This window comes from Schistocerca gregaria, chromosome 4 (genome assembly GCF_023897955.1).
Source record: "Schistocerca gregaria isolate iqSchGreg1 chromosome 4, iqSchGreg1.2, whole genome shotgun sequence".
Taxonomy (NCBI): domain Eukaryota; kingdom Metazoa; phylum Arthropoda; class Insecta; order Orthoptera; family Acrididae; genus Schistocerca; species Schistocerca gregaria.
The window spans coordinates 434,647,481-434,667,086 of NC_064923.1; the positions used below are offsets into that span (position 1 = coordinate 434,647,481).

Below are 19,606 nucleotides of genomic sequence, written 5' to 3' on the forward strand. Positions count from 1 at the left end.
TTCCAAAGACTCCTGTTACAGACCTCACATTTCTTGATTTGTCTACCATGTACTTTGATACTGATACAGCGTGCCTCAGAATTGTTTTCTTTGAAATTGTCTCTGGAATAATGGTTACAACTTAAATGTTTTCACTGTAGGATGCACAATATTCAACAGCTGAATTGATATATGTGAAAATCCCTGGCAAGAGGTGCAAGATTGCTTTGGTTCATTTTCTTCTGAAGATGGAAATTCTGCTTTGAAGAGTGTGTGTCAGTTTTCCTGTAGTGTATTCATGCATAACTTTAGTAATTTTGCGCTTTCTTGATGCATAGAGCTTATGATTTGGCTTCTCTGACCACTGTTTCTTAACAGCACTAACACCTACTCCTGCAGTTCACTGATTCAGGGTATTTAATTCTTCGTCTATTGATGCAAAATGTGCATCATCTGCACCATGGGAGGTTTCGCCTTGTTCTGTCAAAAGATTTAGAACACAAAAAGTCGTCACTGGAAACATCTTCACTTTGAAACAGTCTTCAAATGAAAACACTTATTCCCAACCTGAACAGAGTCTGTTTTTTTTTTATTTGTCATACATATCACTCTTTTATGGATATACAAATAGTCAGTACACTTCACTCTCCTGTGGCCCCAGTCAGAAGACATTTCAAACAGTCCTTTTCACAAAACACACTGCAACTGTGTCAACTCGCAAATTCCTCACGAAAACACTGAACTCGGTGGATGGTGTCATATTTCTTAGAAACCTCTTCAGTAAACAAATTAGGACTGAACAACGACAATGCAGAAACCTGCAATGAACAACCATGACTAAGAAACTGACGAGGAACTATAACACAGTGTAAGAAATATCTGCAGCAATGAAAGTGAAAAGAACTAACTGCAACAAAGAAAGTGATAACTGCAACAAAGACAATAGAAATAAACATTGTAACAACGAAATTAAGTAAGAAACAACTTCAGTGAAGACATTCATTACCCTTGAAAGTTAAAAAAAAAGATTTTAAAAAATAAAACCTGACCACCTTAAAAGCGGAAGCTCTCCTTTACAAAGAATATAGTACTACATGGTACTAATCAACAGAAAAAAATCGTAACTTTTCTGGATTGGCACTTACGGAAAAAAATTCTGTAAATTAAAAAAAAAAAATCAAAAGGCTACACTAAAAGAATTTTGGCAGATATGTCCAAATGGAGGAAACTCTTGTAATCATAAAGCAATTATCTTTCACATAAAAAACTCTTAACAAAATATCTAGAACTGTTACAGAGATACAGCATTTTAAATTTTTTTCCAAAATTTGCATCTTCAAAATGGTGTTTGCAGTGTCATCTTTGGTGGCCTGTATCTCAGTGCAGGATAATTTTTTTAAGACAAAAAAATACATGTTTCTTACTTACTCCTGAATTTTAGCATATGCTAAATTCAATAGCATCGTATGCCGTACGGAAACTTGTGGTTCCCATAAACCTCAGTAATTAGTAGTTTAGGGCTTTCCTTCAAGTTTTTGAGTCACCAAAATATAAAAACAAAATTATCCCCAGGACACATTCAAATTTTGCATCCAAGAAGAAATTGTTTACAATACAGAATCATAATATTTTTAGCCCAAAGAATTTATTGTATGAAGGCTTCCCAAGCTGCTGTTTCACAAATGTATCACCATGCATCACAGCAAAGAATTACATAAATAATTATTGACATCTTTTGATAGTGGATTCCATGCACCCCCAAAAAATGTTTGTGGTGGATGTGTTCGTGATAAGGCTTATCCAGTTTTGTGCTATATCCCCCCCCCCCTTAGGAACGCTGGACCTTGCCGTCAGTGGGGAGGCTTGCGTGCCTCAACGATACAGACAGCTGTACAATAGGTGCAACCACAACGGAGGGGTATCTGTTGAGAGGCCAGACAAACGTGTGGTTCCTGAAGAGGGGCAGCAGCCTTTTCAGTAGTTGCAGGGGCAACAGTCTGGATGATTGACTGATCTGGCCTTGTAACACTAACCAAAATGGCCTTGCTGTGCTGGTATTGCGAACGGCTGAAAGCAAGGGGAAACTACAGCCGTAATTTTTCCCAAGGGCATGCAGCTTTACTGTATGATTAAATGATGATGGCGTTCTCTTGGGTAAAATATTCCGGAGGTAAAATAGTCCCTCATTCGGATCTCCGGGCGGGACTACTCAGGAGGATGCTGTTATCAGGAGAAAGAAAACTGACGTTTTACGGGTCGGAGCGTGGAATGTCAGATCCCCTAATCGGGCAGGTAGGTTCGACAATTTAAAAAGGGAAATGGATAGGTTAAAGTTACTAATAGTGGGCATTAGTGAAGTTCGGTGGCAGGAGGAACAAGACTTTTGGTCAGATGAATACAGGGTTATAAATACAAAATCAAATAGGGGTAATGCAATGTTAGGTTTAATAATGAATAAAAAAAAATAGGAATGTGGGTAAGCTACTACAAACAGCACAGTGAGCGCATTGTTATGGCCAAGATAGATACAAAGCCCACACTTACACAGAAGTGTAATTTTATATACCGACTAGCTCTACAGATGACGAAGAGATTGATGAAATGTATGATGAGATAAAAGAAATTATTCAAATAGTGAAGGGAGACGAAAATTTAATAGTCATGAGTGACTGGAATTCGATAGTATGAAAAGGAAGAGAAGGAAATGTAGTAGGTGAATATGGATTGGGGCTAAGAAATGAAAGAGGAACCTGCCTGGTAGAATTTTGCACAGAGCACAACTTAATCATAGCTAATACTTGGTTTAAGAATCATGAAAGAAAGTTGTATACATGTAAGAAACCTGGAGATACTGACAGGTTTCAGATAGATTATATAATGGTAAGACAGAGATTTAGGAAGCAGGTTTTAAACTGTAAGACATTTCCAGGCGCAGATGTGGACCCTGACCACAATCTATTGGCTATGATCTGTAGATGAAAACTAAATAAACTGCAAAAAGATGGGAATTTAAGGAGATGGGACCTGGATAAACTAACAGAACCAGAGGTTGCAGAGAGTTTCAGGGAGAGCATTAGGGAACGATTGACAAGAATAGGGGAAAGAAATACAGTAGAAGAAGAATGGGTAGCTTTGAGAGATGAAATAATGAAGGCAGTAGAGGATCAAATAGGTAAAAAACGAGGGCTAATAGAAATCCTTAGGTAACAGAAGAGATACTGAATTTAATTGATGAAAGGAGGAAATATAAAAATACAGTAAATAAAGCTGGCAAAAAGGAATTCAAACGTCACAAAAACGAGATTGACAGGAAGTGCAAAATGGCTAAGCAGGGATGGCTAGAGGACAAATGTAACGATGTAGAGGCTTATCTCACTAGGGGTAAGATAGATACTGCCTACAGGAAAATTAAAGAGACCTTTGGAGAAAAGAGAACCTCTTTTATGAATATCAAGAACTCAGAAGGAAACCCAGTTCTAAGCAAAGAAGGGAGATCAGAAAGGTGGAAGGAGTATATAGAGGGTCTATACAAGGGCGATATTCTTGAGGATAATATTATAGAAATGGAAGAGGATGTAGATGAAGATGAAATGTGAGATATGATACCACATGAAGAGTTGGACAGAGCAGTGAAAGACCTAAGTTTAAACGAGGCCCTGGGAGTAGACAACATTCCATTAGAACTACGGATAGCCTTGGGAGAGCCAGCCCTAACAAAACTCTACCATCTAGTGAGCAAGATGTATAAGACAGGCAAAATACCCTCAGACTTCAAGAAGAAGATAATAATTCCAATCCCAAAGAAAGCAGGTGTTGACAGATGTGAAAATTACCGAACAATCAGTTTCATAAGCCACAGCTGCAAAATACTAACACGAATTCTTTACAGACGAATGGAAAAACTAGTAGAAGCCGACCTCGGGGAAGATCAGTTTGGATTCCGTAGAAATACTGGAACATGTGAGGCAATACTGACCCTATGACTTATCTTAGAAGCTATATTAAGGAAAGGCAAACCTATGTTTATAGCATTTGTAGACTTAGAGAAAGCTTTTGACAATGTTGACTGGAATACTCTCTTTCAAATTTTGAAGGTGGCAGGGGTAAACGACAGGGAGCGAAAGGCTATTTACAATCTGTACAGAAACCAGATGGCAGTTATAAGAGTTGAGGGGCATGAAAGGGAAGCAGTGGTTGGGAAGGGAGTGAGACAGGGTTGTAGCCTCTCCCCGAAGTTATTCAATCTGTATATTGAGCATGCAGTAAAGGAAACAAAAGAAAAATTCAGAATAGGAATTAAAATCCATGGAGAAGAAATAAAAACTTTGCGGTTCGCCGATGACATTATAATTCTGTAGTGAATTAAATCTGGTGATGCTGAGGGTATTAGATTAGGAAATGAGACGCTCAAAGTAGTAAATGAGTTTTGCTATTTGTGGAGCAAAATTGTCGAAGTAGAGAGGATATAAAATGAAGACTGGCAATGGCAAGGAAAGCGTTTCTGAAGGAGAGAAATTTGTTAACATCAAGTATAGATTTAAGTGTCAGGAAGTCTTTTCTGAAAGTATTTGTTGGAGTTTAGCCATGTATGGAAGTGAAACGTGGACTGTAAATAGTTCAGACAAAAAGAGAATAGAAGCTTTCGAAATGTGGCGCTACAGAAGAATACTGAAGATTAGATGGGTAGATCACATAACTAATGAGGAGGTACTGAATAGAATTGAGGAGACGAGAAATTTGTGGCCCAACTGGACTAGAAGAAGGGATCGGTTGGTAGGGCATATTCTGAGGCATCAAGGGATCACCAATTTAGTATTGGAGGGCAGCGCGGAGGGTAAAAATCGTAGGAGGAGACCAAGAAATGAATACACTAAACAGATTCAGAAGGATGTATGAGGGTTGTTTTTTAAGTAAGGACCGGTCACGCGTATAGTCGCGTAGTTCGCGCGGATGCCGCAACAAGCCACCGCGCCACTTGCCGGCACCCTTCCCATTCACACTGATGCAAGTTTCAGCTCTATAGCTGACGAGTACGCATTGCTGTGCTACTTTATAATGTTTACGATTATTGAATCGCCCGCCGCGTGTTAGATACGGTCAGTGATACGTTTTTTGACCGCAAGAAGCCTATCATCTGCAGAAATTCATCTTCAGTTAACAGAAGTTTATGGCTTGAATGCAATGAGTGAAGGTAAAGTGCGTCAATGGGTTAGAGAGTGTATAAATGGCCATCAAAATGTCCATGATGAAGAACGCTCAGGCCGGCCCTCTGTGATCACTGATGATTTGGTGGCTGCAGTCGAAACAAAGGTTCGTGAGGACAGAAGATTCACAATTTCCACTCTTTCTTTGGAATTTCCACAAGTTTCAAGATCGGTTTTGTACAAAGGGAAGAGATTTGCCACTTTATTGGACTTTTTGATTCGTTACGAGGAAGAAGGGTTTTGACATGTTGAGTCAAATTGTCACTGGAGATAAAACATGGGTATCCAATATCACTCCTGAAAGCAAGCGACAATCGATTGAATGGCGACACACAACCTCATCTGTCAAGGTCAAAGCCAAACAGACGCTGTCAAAGTGCAAGATTATGGCAACTGTGTTCTGGGACAGGCGCGGTGTTTTGCTAGTGGCCTTTATGCCACGAGGAACGACAATCAACTCAGATGCCTACTGTGCAACTCTAAAGAAGCTCCGCAGAGAAATTCAAAACAAAAGGCGCGGCATGCTGACGAAAGGAGTTTTGCTCCTGCACGATAATGCTAGGCCTCACACCTCTCAAAAGACTCGGGATTTGATTGATTCTTTTGGCTGGGAAGTTTTGGACCTTGCACCATACAGCCCCGACCTTGCTCCTAGCGATTTTCACCTTTTCCGGTACCTGAAACACCATCTTGGCGGGCAGCGCTTCAATGATGATGATGAAGTGAAAGCGGCCGTGAACTCTTGGCTGTCGGAGCAGGGAATTCTTTGAAGAGGGAATTAAAAACTTTTTTGTACAGTATGACAAGTGCTTAAATAAACAAGGCAACTATGTAGATAAATAGGTAAAAGTGTGCAGAATCAGAAAATAAAAGTTTTTTTACAAAAGTATTTGTATATTTAAAAAAAAATAAAAACGGGCCTTACTTAAAAAAACAACCCTCGTAGGTTGCAGTAGGTACTGTTAGATGAAGAAGCTTGCACAGGATATAGTAGTATGGAGAGCTGCACCAAACCAGCCTCAGGACTGAAGACCACAACAACAACATATTTCGTCGGGCAGGACAGGTGATGCTGCAGGTTATGAAATTATGTCTGATGCAGGTAGCTCTGTGATTTTATAGCTTAGTAGATTTTTACATCTCTTTTTTTTTTTTTTTTTTTTTTTTTTTTGCCGGGAGGCCATACAAACGTACGTGCCTTTTCGGCCAGTGTCATTTGAGCAGTGAAATAGGCATCACGAGTGCAATAGTGAAGTAGTGAAGTTTGTGAAAGCAACAATAACAAGAGCAAATTATTCAATTCCACAGCGATTGTTTATTTACAATTCCTGAGTGCATACAGAGTCCGCTTGTACTATTCGGAGATCGTTTGAACAGAAGTTTCCAGATGTTCGAGTTCCAAGTCATGATGCAGTTCACAAATTAGTGAATAAATTTCATCAAACGGAAAGTGTTCAAGACAATAAGTGTAAACGACGAAGTACAATTCAAGACAAGAAGTGAAAACGCTGACGTACACTGCTCACATAATCTCATCTTGATGACATTGCATACCATCTGGAAATTTCCCCTAAAAGTCTCTGTGACATCTTTTTCAGCAGACAAAAATATCGTGCACCTATGTACAAAGAGGTGCTAAGCTGCTTGGGCTGAGGCCTTATAAAGTATCAGTAGTACAAGAACTTTGGCCTGGTGATCCTGTGCAGAGGGTTAAGTTTTGCAAATGGGCTTTAAAACAAGTGCATGACAGTAAAATAGATCCTTACCTCATTCTGTTTTCAGATGAGGCTTGATTCCGTTTACACAGGTATGTTAATTCCCGAAACTGTCGACATTGGAGTGCAGATAGACCTGTTGTGCTTCATGAGGAACCACTTCATGATCAGAAAACAGAGGTGTGGTGCGCAGTTAGTAGTGACAGAATAATAGGCCCATTTTTTTTAATGGCACAGTTAAAGGTGAAAGATATGTGCAAAACATTTTGTGGCCATTTTTTAATGAAACTGAGTGAAAGAGAATGAAGCTTCTCATTTTTTCAATAGGATCTGGCAAGGGCTCATATGGCCAATGTTTCTTTGCATGCAATTTATGTGTTCAATGACAGAGTGGTTAGTAACAATATCTGACCTTCTAGAAGTCATGATTTAACTTGCACAATTTTTATTTGTGGGGTGCAGTGAAAGGCAAAGCGTACTCAAAAAAATCATCACACAATAGAGGAACTCAAGGGTAATATCCGTGACTCAATTAATTCAATTTCTCAGAGAGAATTAAATCGTGTGATTCACTTCCACTTCTTTTTGGATGTATGAAAGTGGGTACTTCTAATTTTCCCTATGGGAAAGGTACATCTATATTTACCTTGCTATTTCAATCCACAATATTCCATTCTATGGGGCAGACATGCATTTAAGTCTAATAGAGTAAGAATGAATAAATTACAACTGGATCAAGTGTGAGACAGTGATGCATCTTAGAACAGTTAAAAAGAATGTTACAAATGCCAAGTATCCGCAATCCATTATATTCCTACTGAATGAAGTGGGTGTTTGTACAACAGAGCATTGATGCACTCATTGGAGAAATTTGTGTAAAACATCTGCAGCCCCATTGTGCTGTGCATGATTATAGCCCATGTCAGCTGTGTGTCACATATAACCCAAACACTTGAATGATCTAAAAAAATGTTATCACTAACTGCCATGTCAGAGAGATAGGAAAAGTGCCATAATTGTGGCCCTGTGGGTGAGGGTTACTGAACGTCCCTCCATACAGGAATGATACCCACTATGTTACATATGGTTCATTCAAAGCACCCTTTCATAACAGATGATTCAAAATTGGTGTCAAGATTTTTCTATGAATACTATTCATGTGTTTCTTTCATGCGGACTTCAGTCCTATGGTGTAGAAAGTCCTAAATGTTCAAACAGAGACTTTATTGTAAAATAATGAGTACCATTTGCCATAATACATTGTATAAGTACAACTGCCTCTGAAATTTCTCTTGTAGCAAGTTTTATGGTATTTTCCTCTTTAGTTTCAGTAACACTTTTTGATCATAATGTTTTTAAAAGATTTCTCACCTTATTGTCTACATTATATTTACAAATTTTTGTTCAACTGCGATACGATTTTTTCCAGAGTGTGATGATAAGATCTAAAACTTAATTTTTTGCTGGGCGGACCTTAGAGGCGGCGGTATGCCCTTGCCTTCTTCCAACTTAGCTTTTGAAACCTATAGTTTAATGTGAACTCGAACCAAGATGCTACTTGGCATGTTTCACACTAACAAGTCACTGCCAAAATTGAAAGTAACAATAAGTGACATACCTGGAGCAGATGTGATTGAACCACAGATGTTTTGATTTTTTGTCTGCACTTACCCCTGAGCCAAACTTGTTGTTGAAATTAAAATGTTATTGCATGTCTAAACTGATGAATTGTCTGTTGATATTAGGATTCATTGCAGGAGCAAGAGCAGACATAGAGAAGATAAACGAGATGATAAACGGAAAGAAACCAGAGAAGAGAGAGACCGTGACAGGAAAAGGAGCACATCAGATGTAGTGCGAGATGTGAAGAGAATCAGAGAGAGTCATAGTTCATCCAGACGAAAATCTGCTGATAGATCTCCTCTTAGGTCATATGATGGAAGAAGATCATCAGATAGAAAAATTAGGGATGATGTTTCTAGAAGAACTGGCATTGCCAAGGAATCTTCAAGAAGAAGAAGCAGCAGAAGCCGTTCCCCAGTTCGTAAGTGACTTTATTTAATTGGTATTGTAGCATAATATCATTACGTGTCAACCAGTAAGTGCATAAATGTGTCATTGCTGTTGTTTGCTTCTTTGGTAGGCTATTAAAATGTCAAAAATTATATCATTCTATATTACCATTCTCTATTAAGCTAAGAGCATTGTGAGCATAAGCTGTTGAACAATGGAATGCAACAGTATGTTTTAGTAACATATATTTAGAAGTGTTGTGTATACACACATGTGCAGCACTGTGTACATTGTGACAAGAGACATTTAGATCTGCATAGATTAGTAGCAAAACATTATATTTAAAATATTTTTCTTTTCCGCTGTCTTGTTCACTGCAATGTTTAATATTATTTCATTTTTTTTTAAATTTAAAACTTATTTTTGGTTTATGGTCATTGTTCATGATATTTTTTCAGTTGCACATTTTCGTATTGTTTTAGCATTTTGCTGTGGTGAAACTTATCACAATTTTTCTTACGAGGCAAGACTAAAACTTGTTTTAATCGACATTAGCAAGCATGTTCTCACCCCACAAAAGCTCAATAGTTTATGTGGTTCTTTCAAGCTAGATTCCCAGCGAGAAATGAAACAAAAAGAGGGTTAGTGATTGTTAAAGGAAGGGTATGTGAGTAATTTGAACAAAATATTGTTTATGTGGTCTGCAGCTCGTGGTCTCGCGGTAGCGTTCTTGCTTCCCAAGCACGGGGTCCCGGGTTCGATTCCCGGCGGGATCAGGGATTTTTCCTGCCTCGAGATGACTGGGTGTTGTTGTGTCGTCTTCATCATCCTCATTCATCCCCATTATGGTTGGAGGAAGGCAATGGCAAACCACCTCCACTAGGACCTTGCCTAGTAAGGTGGCGTAGGTCTCCCGCGTCGCTCCCCTACGCTCTGTAAAGTAGTATGGGACTCATCATCATCATCATCATTATTGTTTATGTCAACAAATGAACAAATATGTAATACAGTGATGATTGGATTTTCGTATGGAAATAAGTGGGATTGATGGGGTCCTGACTTCCAGTGTTAACAAGGTGTCCAGAGTACTCATGGAGAGTAAAAGAATTGGCTTGTTAAGTGTTCCAAATAATTTATTGTTGATGTGTTTGTATTCCCTAGAATGTTGTGAATATTAGCCTATTTTTGCTTCTGGACAGTTACTTGCGGTCTAAAAATATTCATCAGTGCAATGTTGTGTTCCGTCATTGGTCCAAAAGTAAAATTATTGTTGCACTTTTTCATTTATTCTCAGCCACTTGGATTTCATTCAGAAGGCATTAAATGAACAGTATTGTCTCTTAGGTCACTGCCAATATTTATATAGATTGCATATGGTGGTTTTTAGGCAGTTGCGTGCAACTTTGAGATCTGCTCAGAAAACCCATCATTTGGGAAATACATTAAATCCAATCAGATATCGATTATGGAGAGAATGACCATGAAGTATTAATTGAATTGAATCCACTGACAAGAAATGTATGGTATCAGGGAAGACGAATAGAACAAAATGTGATTGCGTGAAATGAGGTACAAGTTACAGGAAGAAACATCAGTGAGAATGATAATGAAAGTTTGAATCAGGCCGAGAGACTTTATGAGATGGTGTAATGGTTATGGTGACTCCTCAGTGAGAAACAAGGAATTCAGGTTCAAGTCACAGTCTGCTGTAAAGCTCAGCCATTTCACTGCTGTGCCTGTACAGGTGGCAGTTGCTACACGTCAGGTGCTATGCTTGTACATGTATGGGTTTACTCCTCAATTTCCTTTCTACACTCATTGCTTTGTTCTGACAAGTGCTGCTTTCTGTTGGATCTGTTTATTCCAATCCGAGCTTAAAAATTGCATAGCTGTACTATGCCATTAGTTGTTGCTTCCCTGATAACATTTCCGGTGCGACCTTTCCAAACCACGGCCATTGAGCTGCTCACCCTCCACCACATGCTTGTCTCAATTAAAAAATGATTTATTCCACACTTCAGCCACAATAACTGTGGCGTGCTGCAGTGCCAGATGATAACTATGTTACGATTATGGTCGGGAAGGTGTAGCTCCCACCTTATATGTCTGACTCAGCCTTTCGAACCCACAGTAATTGTAAGTAATTGTGTTTCTAAAACTTTAAAAATAAATATGAGGTGCCGATATGTTTAATTTCTTATTTCTGACTTACCAAAGAAATATATCGACTGCAAGGTAGTTAACTGCTGATGCGTTCACTGCAAAATCAAGAACTTGTAAATTTTGCAAGAAAGCACTCACCCTTACATAATATTACAAATGGAGAGTTGTTTGAAACCCAAAGTAGTGGCCGAGGAAATTTGCAACAGAACATCTTCGGCTTCACTCAGACAACCATACCTCCGTCCTTGCTACCCTCCCTGCTTACCTTTCCCTGTTGCTTCATAACCTAGGTTGTGAGTAACTGAATCCACTTTCCCTTCTTCCCTTCTTCCCCCTCTCTCCTCCCTGACGAAGGAACAAAGTTCCAAAAGCTAGGAATGTAAATTTTCTGTTCTGTTTTGTGTATCTATCGGCTGTACTGAGCTGAGGTAAGTACTGGCCAGCCCTTCTATCTCTTTGTTAATATTTAATTCACATCTGATAATTATACATTTGTGTTTAAGGCTGAAATACTTTTTGTAAATAGCACTCTAGTTAAATAAGTATTAGAAAATTAATACAAAACTGAGGTTGTTATATACACTACAAATGAAATCGTGGCCACAGATAAAATGCAACAGTGACTTGAGCAACTGTAGCATACGCGTGTGCAGCTTACAACAATTTCCACTATCAGATCTTATGAAAGATCTATCACAAAATCCTTTGCTAAGCTGATAAAGTTATTCAGACCTTCCATCCTGTCTCCTGTGTATAAGCTCCTGACACAAACTGAGGTTAACAGACAAATCTTCAAATTTTGCAACTACAGTTGTGTTCAAAAAGGAGGCCACTGTTATAATAGTGTGCAATATATTGTACTGTGTAAGGGTAGCATTACACAATAAACGGCAGTTCCTTCTGAGACTAAGAGAAATTCAATTCACTCCAAGTGAATTAATGCAAAGAGCTGAAAAAAGTAAGTGACAAAAGTTCAGGGATTGTACTAGGGAATGCATATTAAAGTACCATGCGGTGCTTATAGAAATGAAATTCCTGACTGTTGAGGAAACACCAGATACCTCCGTCCAGAATAGCAGAGGAAACTGAAGATCCTGGTGTTATGACAGTAAGCAGAAATATGTATTTTACATAACAGTAGTTTTCAGAATTTGCAAATAAGGTATGGTCAGCTCTTGTATGACCATACATGCTTTTTTTCCCCCAGCAGTTGTTACACCATAGGCATAACATCACATAAGCTTACAGGCAGTAACTAATAAAATAAATTTTTGTTTGCAGCTGTTGTTGCCATACAGAAATACATAGGTAACAACACATGTACACGACAAATTACACAGTTTGTCAGTTTAATTTGTGATTAGTAGTTGCTGTTTATGAATCTGTGCTGCATTGAATGAGTCCCTGGGTCACTGAAATATTTACTGATAGTTTTTATGACTTGCTTTGCCCATTCTGTATAACTTCTGCTTGCATTTTGCAAGGAAAGGAACTGAATCGCACTATATAAGAATTCCACATTGTTGATGGCTGATACGTTTTTTATGAAGGCACAGTTCTGTCACAACCTGTTCAAAAATAATGTGCAATAATATTCTGCTGCTCTTGGCCTCACACTTTTGCACAGTATATTGACACAATATTATTGTGCCATAAATGTTGAATGTGCGAGGGCCCCTAAGACAAGCCACATTCATATGGAATGTGGTACACATCTGGGTTTTGAAGACTTAGATTATTTACAACATCACAAAAGAAAATTTTTGTCTTTGTTTACGGGTGCAAACTACACCAGATGCCATGTTTGTGTAGGAGCCTACTGATCTTTCTAGTGATTGGGCCTGTGTAAGGCAGGTGACTTTTGGCTTTTTCTTTATCAGTGCTAATCTATTCCTTAGAAGTTATTGATTTTAAGTGCAACACCCACTTAGTTTGACATTTTGAGTTCCCATTCATTCAGCATACTGTCCGTAGGTGTTGTATTTCTTTGACAAGGCTCACCTTGTCTGACAGCATTCAAACTTACTGGATTAGTCTTTAGCACAGATTTCGGTGGCTTGAGGTGTGGAGATAGAGACCATTGTGGATGGGATTTCTATGTACAATGTGCCCCAGTGATCCGCCCAATGTTCTCTTAACTTAACAAAACAAGGTAGCTGCCCTCTTTAAAACTCTGTCGCAAATTTTATATTAATATGGATAGAGTTTATACGTTTTAGAAACTATTTAAAAAGTTGTTGTTATCCGCCTCTCCCCAAGTGGCTACACCACAAATCTATCATCCACATTTCAATAGAAGCAAGTTTGTTTGTATTTGGTGGCTTCTAGTGCATTTGGTTCATAATGTTTCGTGTATAGGTTTGCCATGACAGGGTAATAACAGACTGCAACACAACACACTATTGGTATGTTCATAATATTCTCCACCAAACAGGAAATGAATTAATTTAAAGACGTATGGTAAGCAAAAAGTAATGGAGACAGCTGTATCGCACATCGAAATATTGTGAATAAAATAGAATTGACACCCTGACTGTACGCCTGAAAGAACACCATTAATCAATCATGCTCAGAAATCTGGGAGATAAAATGCAGCATGCCTTATACAGTGTTCCCAAAGGATAGACAGAATGACAGAGCTCATTAAGTGCCAATAAATATCAGGTAATGCCCATAATAATGAGGAAACAACCTTAGCGTCTGGTTACAAGGTTAGTGGTAAATTTCTAGAGCGACTTGCATTATTTAACACATTTTAGTTGGGCCACAGTAGTTGGTGCAATATCCCAAAAGTTTTAAATGTTTTTGACTTCTTTGTGTGGCTCCTACTTCCAAGATAAAAGAGAAAAGCAGATTGTCTGTTTCAAAAATCATTGATTTCAAAACTGCTGTTGGCAATTATGTAAGCAGATTCTTAATGCACCACCACAATTTTCATCAGTCAAACTGACGCTCATTTTGCAACAGGCTTTTTCGATGAAACCAACCATGGAAGTACACTGCAACAATGAATATGTGGGAATGGATCACACTTGTAATGTGTTTCACAAGTCATGTAGCGCTTTGTAGAAGCACGAACATCCATCTAGCGGCTGTCCGAAGTACTAAAAGAGCAAACAACTGACTGAACCATAATATCTACTGGCACTGATCAGAGACATTATTAGATGAATAATGAATTTAGTTCATATGCTGAACAGTCACTGAACTCTCGTTCAGAAAAGTGAATATTGCTAAGGGCTCTGAAAGCACAAGTGGTAAAGAAAGATTTATGACTGGCGAGATAGTGTGTTCTATTAAGCCCAGGAATGTTGATCAAAGCAGAATGGTTTTCAGGGAGTTTTAAAGTGTGTGTATTGCTCACTAGCAAAAAAGCAGGTTCACAATATTTCGCTCTGGCAAAGCGAATACGGAGCCAAATGGAGACAATAAGTAGTAGTGGCACCTACCTTAGATATCAAAGATAAAGATCTGTATGGATCCATAAAAATTAGTTTTGTGTTGGCTAGGGATTATGTTTCAGTAAAGTAATTCTACAAACTTCTGAGGAGGGTGATTCACATGAAAACCTCAAATTACTGTAATATTTTTAAATGCAACAATGACATTGAATGCATGTATTCCACCACTTCAGTAATGCCTAGATACTGTTGTTGTTGTTGTTGTTGTTGTTGTTGTTGTTGTGGTCTTCAGTCCTGAGACTGGTTAGATGCAGCTCTCCATGCTACTCTATCCTGTGCAAGCTTCTTCATCTCCCAGTACCTACTGCAACCTACATCCTTCTGAATCTGCTTAGTGTATTCATCTCTTGGTCTCCCTTTACGATTTTTACCCTCCACACTGCCCTCCAATACTAAATTGGTGACCCCTTGATGCCTCAGAACATGTCCTACCAACCGATCCCTTCTTCTGGTCAAGTTGTGCCACAAACTTCTCTTCTCCCCAATCCTATTCAATACTTCCTCATTAGTTATGTGATCTACCCATCTAATCTTCAGCATTCTTCTGTAGCACCACATTTCGAAAGGTTCTATTCTCGTCTTCTCCAAACTATTTATCGTCCATGTTTCACTTCCATACATGGCTACACTCCATACAAATACTTTCACAAATGACTTCCTGACACTTAAATCTATACTCGATGTTAACAAATTTCTCTTCTTCAGAAACGCTTTCCTTGCTATTGCCAGTCTACATTTTATATCCTCTCTACTTCAACCATCATCAGTTATTTTGCTCCCCAAATAGCAAAACTCCTTTACTACTTTAAGTGTCTCATTTCCTAATCTAATTCCCTCAGCATCACCCGACTTAATTCGACTACATTCCATCATCCTCGTTTCGCTTTTGTTGATGTTCATCTTATATCCTCCTTTCAAGACACTGTCCATTCCGTTCAACTTCTCTTCCAAGTCCTTTGCTGTCTCTGACAGAATTACAATGTCATCGGCGAACCTCAAAGTTTTTAATTCTTCTCCATGGATTTTAATACCTACTCCGAATTTTTCTTTTGTTTCCTTTACTGCTTGCTCAATATAGAGATTGAATAACTTCGGGGAGAGGCTACAACCCTGTCTCACTCCCTTCCCAACCACTGCTTCTCTTTCATGTCCCTCGACTCTTATAACTGCCATCTGGTTTCTGTACAAATTGTAAATAGCCTTTCGCTCCCTGTATTTTACCCCTGCCACCTTTAGAATTTGAAAGAGAATTCCAGTCAACATCGTCAAAAGCTTTCTCTAAGTCTACAAATGCTAGAAACGTAGGTTTGCCTTTCTTTAATCTTTCTTCTAAGATAAGTCTTAAGGTCAGTATTGCCTCACGTGTTCCAGTATTTCTTCGGAATCCAAACTGATCTTCCCCGAGGTCGGCTTCTACTAGTTTTTCCATTCGTCTGTAAAGAATTCGTGTTAGCATTTTGCAGCTGTGGCTTATTAAACTGATTGTTCAGCAATTTTCACATCTGTCAACACCTACTTTCTTTGGGATTGGAATTTTTATCTTCTTCTTGAAGTCTGAGGGTATTTTGCCTGTCTCATACATCTTGCTCACCAGATGGTAGAGTTTTGTCAGGACTGGCTCTCCCAAGGCCGTCAGTATTTCTAATGGAATGTTGTCTACTCCCGGGGCCTTATTTCGACTCAGGTCTTTCAGTGCTCTGTCAAACTCTTCACGCAGTATCGTATCTCCCATTTCATCTTCATCTACATCCTCTTCCATTTCCATAATATTGTCCTCAAGAACATTGCCCCTGTATAGACCCTCTGTATACTCCTTGTACCTTTCTGCTTTCCCTTCTTTGGTTATAACTGGGTTTGCATCTGAGCTCTTGATATTCATACAAGTGGTTCTCTTTTCTCCAAAGGCCTTTTTAATTTTCCTGTAGGCAGTATCTCTCCTACCCCTAGTGAGGTGAGCCTCTACATCCTTACATTTGTCCTCTAGCCATCCCTGTTTAGCCATTATGCACTTCCTGTCAATCTCATTTTTGAGACGTTTGTATTCCTTTTTGCCTGCTTCATTCACTGCCTAGATATTACAGTGAAGGAAATATTTTGGTCATATGTGCATAGTCAGTTGTGCGCTGTTGTTTTTACTTTTTCCTCGCTTCTAAAATGCCTGCCTCCCATTGCTTCTTTGAATGCTTACACTTTCAGATTTAATTTCCTGAATAATCTCAGCTGCCTTACAGGCTGTATGTTGCCGGGCATTGTTTTACTGAAGCAATACTCTGAATTCAGAAGTCTGTGTTGTTTACTTGTGATTGCTGGACGAAATTGATTTTTCAGCAAGTCTGAATAAGAAGTATTGGTTACTGTCATTCCGCTATCCATCTAATGCTTCAAAATTACTGCATTTGCGTCCCAGAAGAGAATGAGCATGATGTTTCTAGCAGATGGTTGAATGCAGAATTCTTTTGGTTTCAGTAATTAGCTATGATGCCATTCCTTGCTTGACCTTTTCATTTCTGGTTGGTGATAGTGGACCCAAGGCTCATTGCCTGTAACAGTTTTTCGCAGAGATGCATCACTTTCAACGTGGAAATGACACAAAAGTTCTTCACAGGAATCGACATGATCATATATCAGTTTGGCAGTCAACTAACGTGGCACCTATCTCGCAGATGATGTACTGAAATTCTGTACATTGTGAATAATATTCTGCACTGAACGAATACCAGTCTTCAAGCTTATGACTACTTTGTTCAGAGTTACTCATCTACTCTCATTTACAAGCTTCTCCGCTAATGCAATGGTCTCATCCGTCACTACAGAATGATCCTGCCCTGGTCTTGGGGATCCTCCACAGAAGTTACACCATGCCACTAATACACTTGCTGCAATGACAAACACAAATCACCATACTGTACTGTCACTTTGTGATGAATTTTGATTGGTTTGACACCTAATTACACAAAAAACGCGTTTTGACAGCAGGGCAGCCGTCTTTTTGTGGAACCTGCTGTCTTCCCCTGGGTTGTAACATCCTTCTGCCACCTGTCAGTCACTTCTGATCCTCAAGGAACACCATTGCCACCTACCAACTCATATCACACAACTTTTCAAAATTTTATAGTATTTTTTAGGTTTTCATTTGAATGCTCCTTGTATAATATGGAGTCTTTACTAAAATCATTACCTAGAAAAGCTTCAAATTGTTTTATGTTGTTTCTAAATTGAAGAAGATTTTGGTGTTTACGACTGGAGAAAAGTGAAATCACCTTGTATGTCTGAAAACCCAGTGTAGTGTGTGGATGCAGAAATGCTAGATTTCATGTATCGTGTGTCTGAAAGGAAATAAACCATATTGTCCTGTGGCATTCCATACACCTTAGTGAGTATGCAAAAGAAACTATGCATTGCAGATTTATTAGGTAAAATAGATTTCTGTGGGTTTTCAAGGATTACTAAAGGACGTTAATGCTGTCACTACTTCAGATCCATTAAATGTTAAGATATCATGATACACATTTTCCTTATAGTTTCCCAAGAACATAAAGCTGTATGGAGAATTTCTCTTGTTTTGTTGTTGTGCCTGCCAATTATTATGAAAATAGATCTTCCATGTTACTGTACTAAAATATCAAATAAATTTTATGTTTGCAGATCATGGTTCATCACGTTCATATAGCAGAACTCGAGAAGCGAACAGTCACCGCTCACTGGACAGAGATCGTGAACGTGATCGAGAAAGAGAACGTGAGAGGGAACGGGACCGAGAACGTGAGCGGGAAAGGGAACGTGAACGCGAAAGAGAGCGAGAAAGGGAACGTGATAGGGAACGTGAAAGGGAACGTGAGCGAGAAAGACTTAGACTTGAACGTGATAGAGAACGTGAGCGTCATCGTGATCATGACAGAGATCACGATCGTGACCACAGTCGACGACATGGCCGTTCCAGGAGTAGGGATCGACATCATTCATCCAGAGGTCACTCCAGTAGGTAAGTGATATATGTTATGCTGGAAAAAGGTGAGATGTTTTGTGAACTTTGAGTTAAGTAATTTGTACGCTGCTGTGAAAAATTCAGTAGTATTTGTGTCATTGTGTTTTGATAAGTAATACTAGATCTCAGTATGAAACCAGTCTGTATTCCAGAAGTTATTCAAGTTCTGTGAAACCACAATGACAAGTAAATATCTGATAGTTGTTTCTAAACAAATGGAGCCATGATTGGCTTGTCTTCTGTGTATTGCTGTATGTCAGTCTCGGTGAAGATATATATCACACAACTTACTACACAAAATCATACATATATTAATCTCTTTGAATTTGCAATGATACATGTTTCATATTGTAGAGGCCAGCTCAAGACATCAACCCATTAACTGTATGAAATATTTGAGGCCTCTTCATGATGTGGCAGCTTCAATCTCCCATAAATTTAGCCTGTTGATTCCAGGCACTCTTTGGGTTGCTCTTAAATTTGGCTTCAGATACTGCTTAATGTTGCACCCAGCAATATATTTGACAGCTGTGTGCAAACTGGTTTATGCAGAGGTGTATCAGGCTGTTCATAGCATACCTGGCAATGCTAGTTCTGAGATAGCTGCAGTAGATCATGCTTGCATAGCTTAGAGATTATTGAACTGAAATTTAAAAGTCAAAAAATAGATTCAGCTTTCTGTCTCACATTCTTGTTACGTTACATAAGAATTAAGACAGCATATTTCACTATTATTGAAAAGTGACTACCAGGTGAAATACAAAAACAAGGTTGGAAATTTTATTTGTTATATGCTCAGATATACCCCTTTTGTGAGAAAAAATATTACACATAAGTTCCATATTTTCAAATGTATCAATAGGAGCGGGCTCGACCTTGTTTAACAGAAATGTTCAGAAGTAGATGATGGTATTTCATTGTTTGAGGCAAAAATCACTTCTGTGGACAACATCAAAGGTGTGTTTGGTTGGGAAAGAGATGGGTGACTTAAATTGAATCCGTCATTTTCACACTTTGACAATTATTGCAGAAGCAGACATATGAATACTATGTGAAGTGTTACTACTAAAAGGAAATAAGCAATTC

The 19,606-nt window shown here is 38.7% G+C and overlaps 1 protein-coding gene across 2 annotated transcripts in view; it reads left to right on the forward strand.

The window, feature by feature from the left end:
- The window catches only part of LOC126365768 (serine/threonine-protein kinase PRP4 homolog), a 266,407-nt gene that overhangs the window by 37,009 nt on the left and 209,792 nt on the right, over positions 1–19,606 (forward strand). For both annotated transcript variants that reach the window (XM_050008287.1, XM_050008286.1), the window contains exons 5-6: positions 8,656–8,942; positions 18,181–18,517. In XM_050008287.1, coding sequence (XP_049864244.1) covers positions 8,656–8,942; positions 18,181–18,517 — 624 coding nt within the window. The remainder of the gene's footprint in view (positions 1–8,655; positions 8,943–18,180; positions 18,518–19,606) is intronic.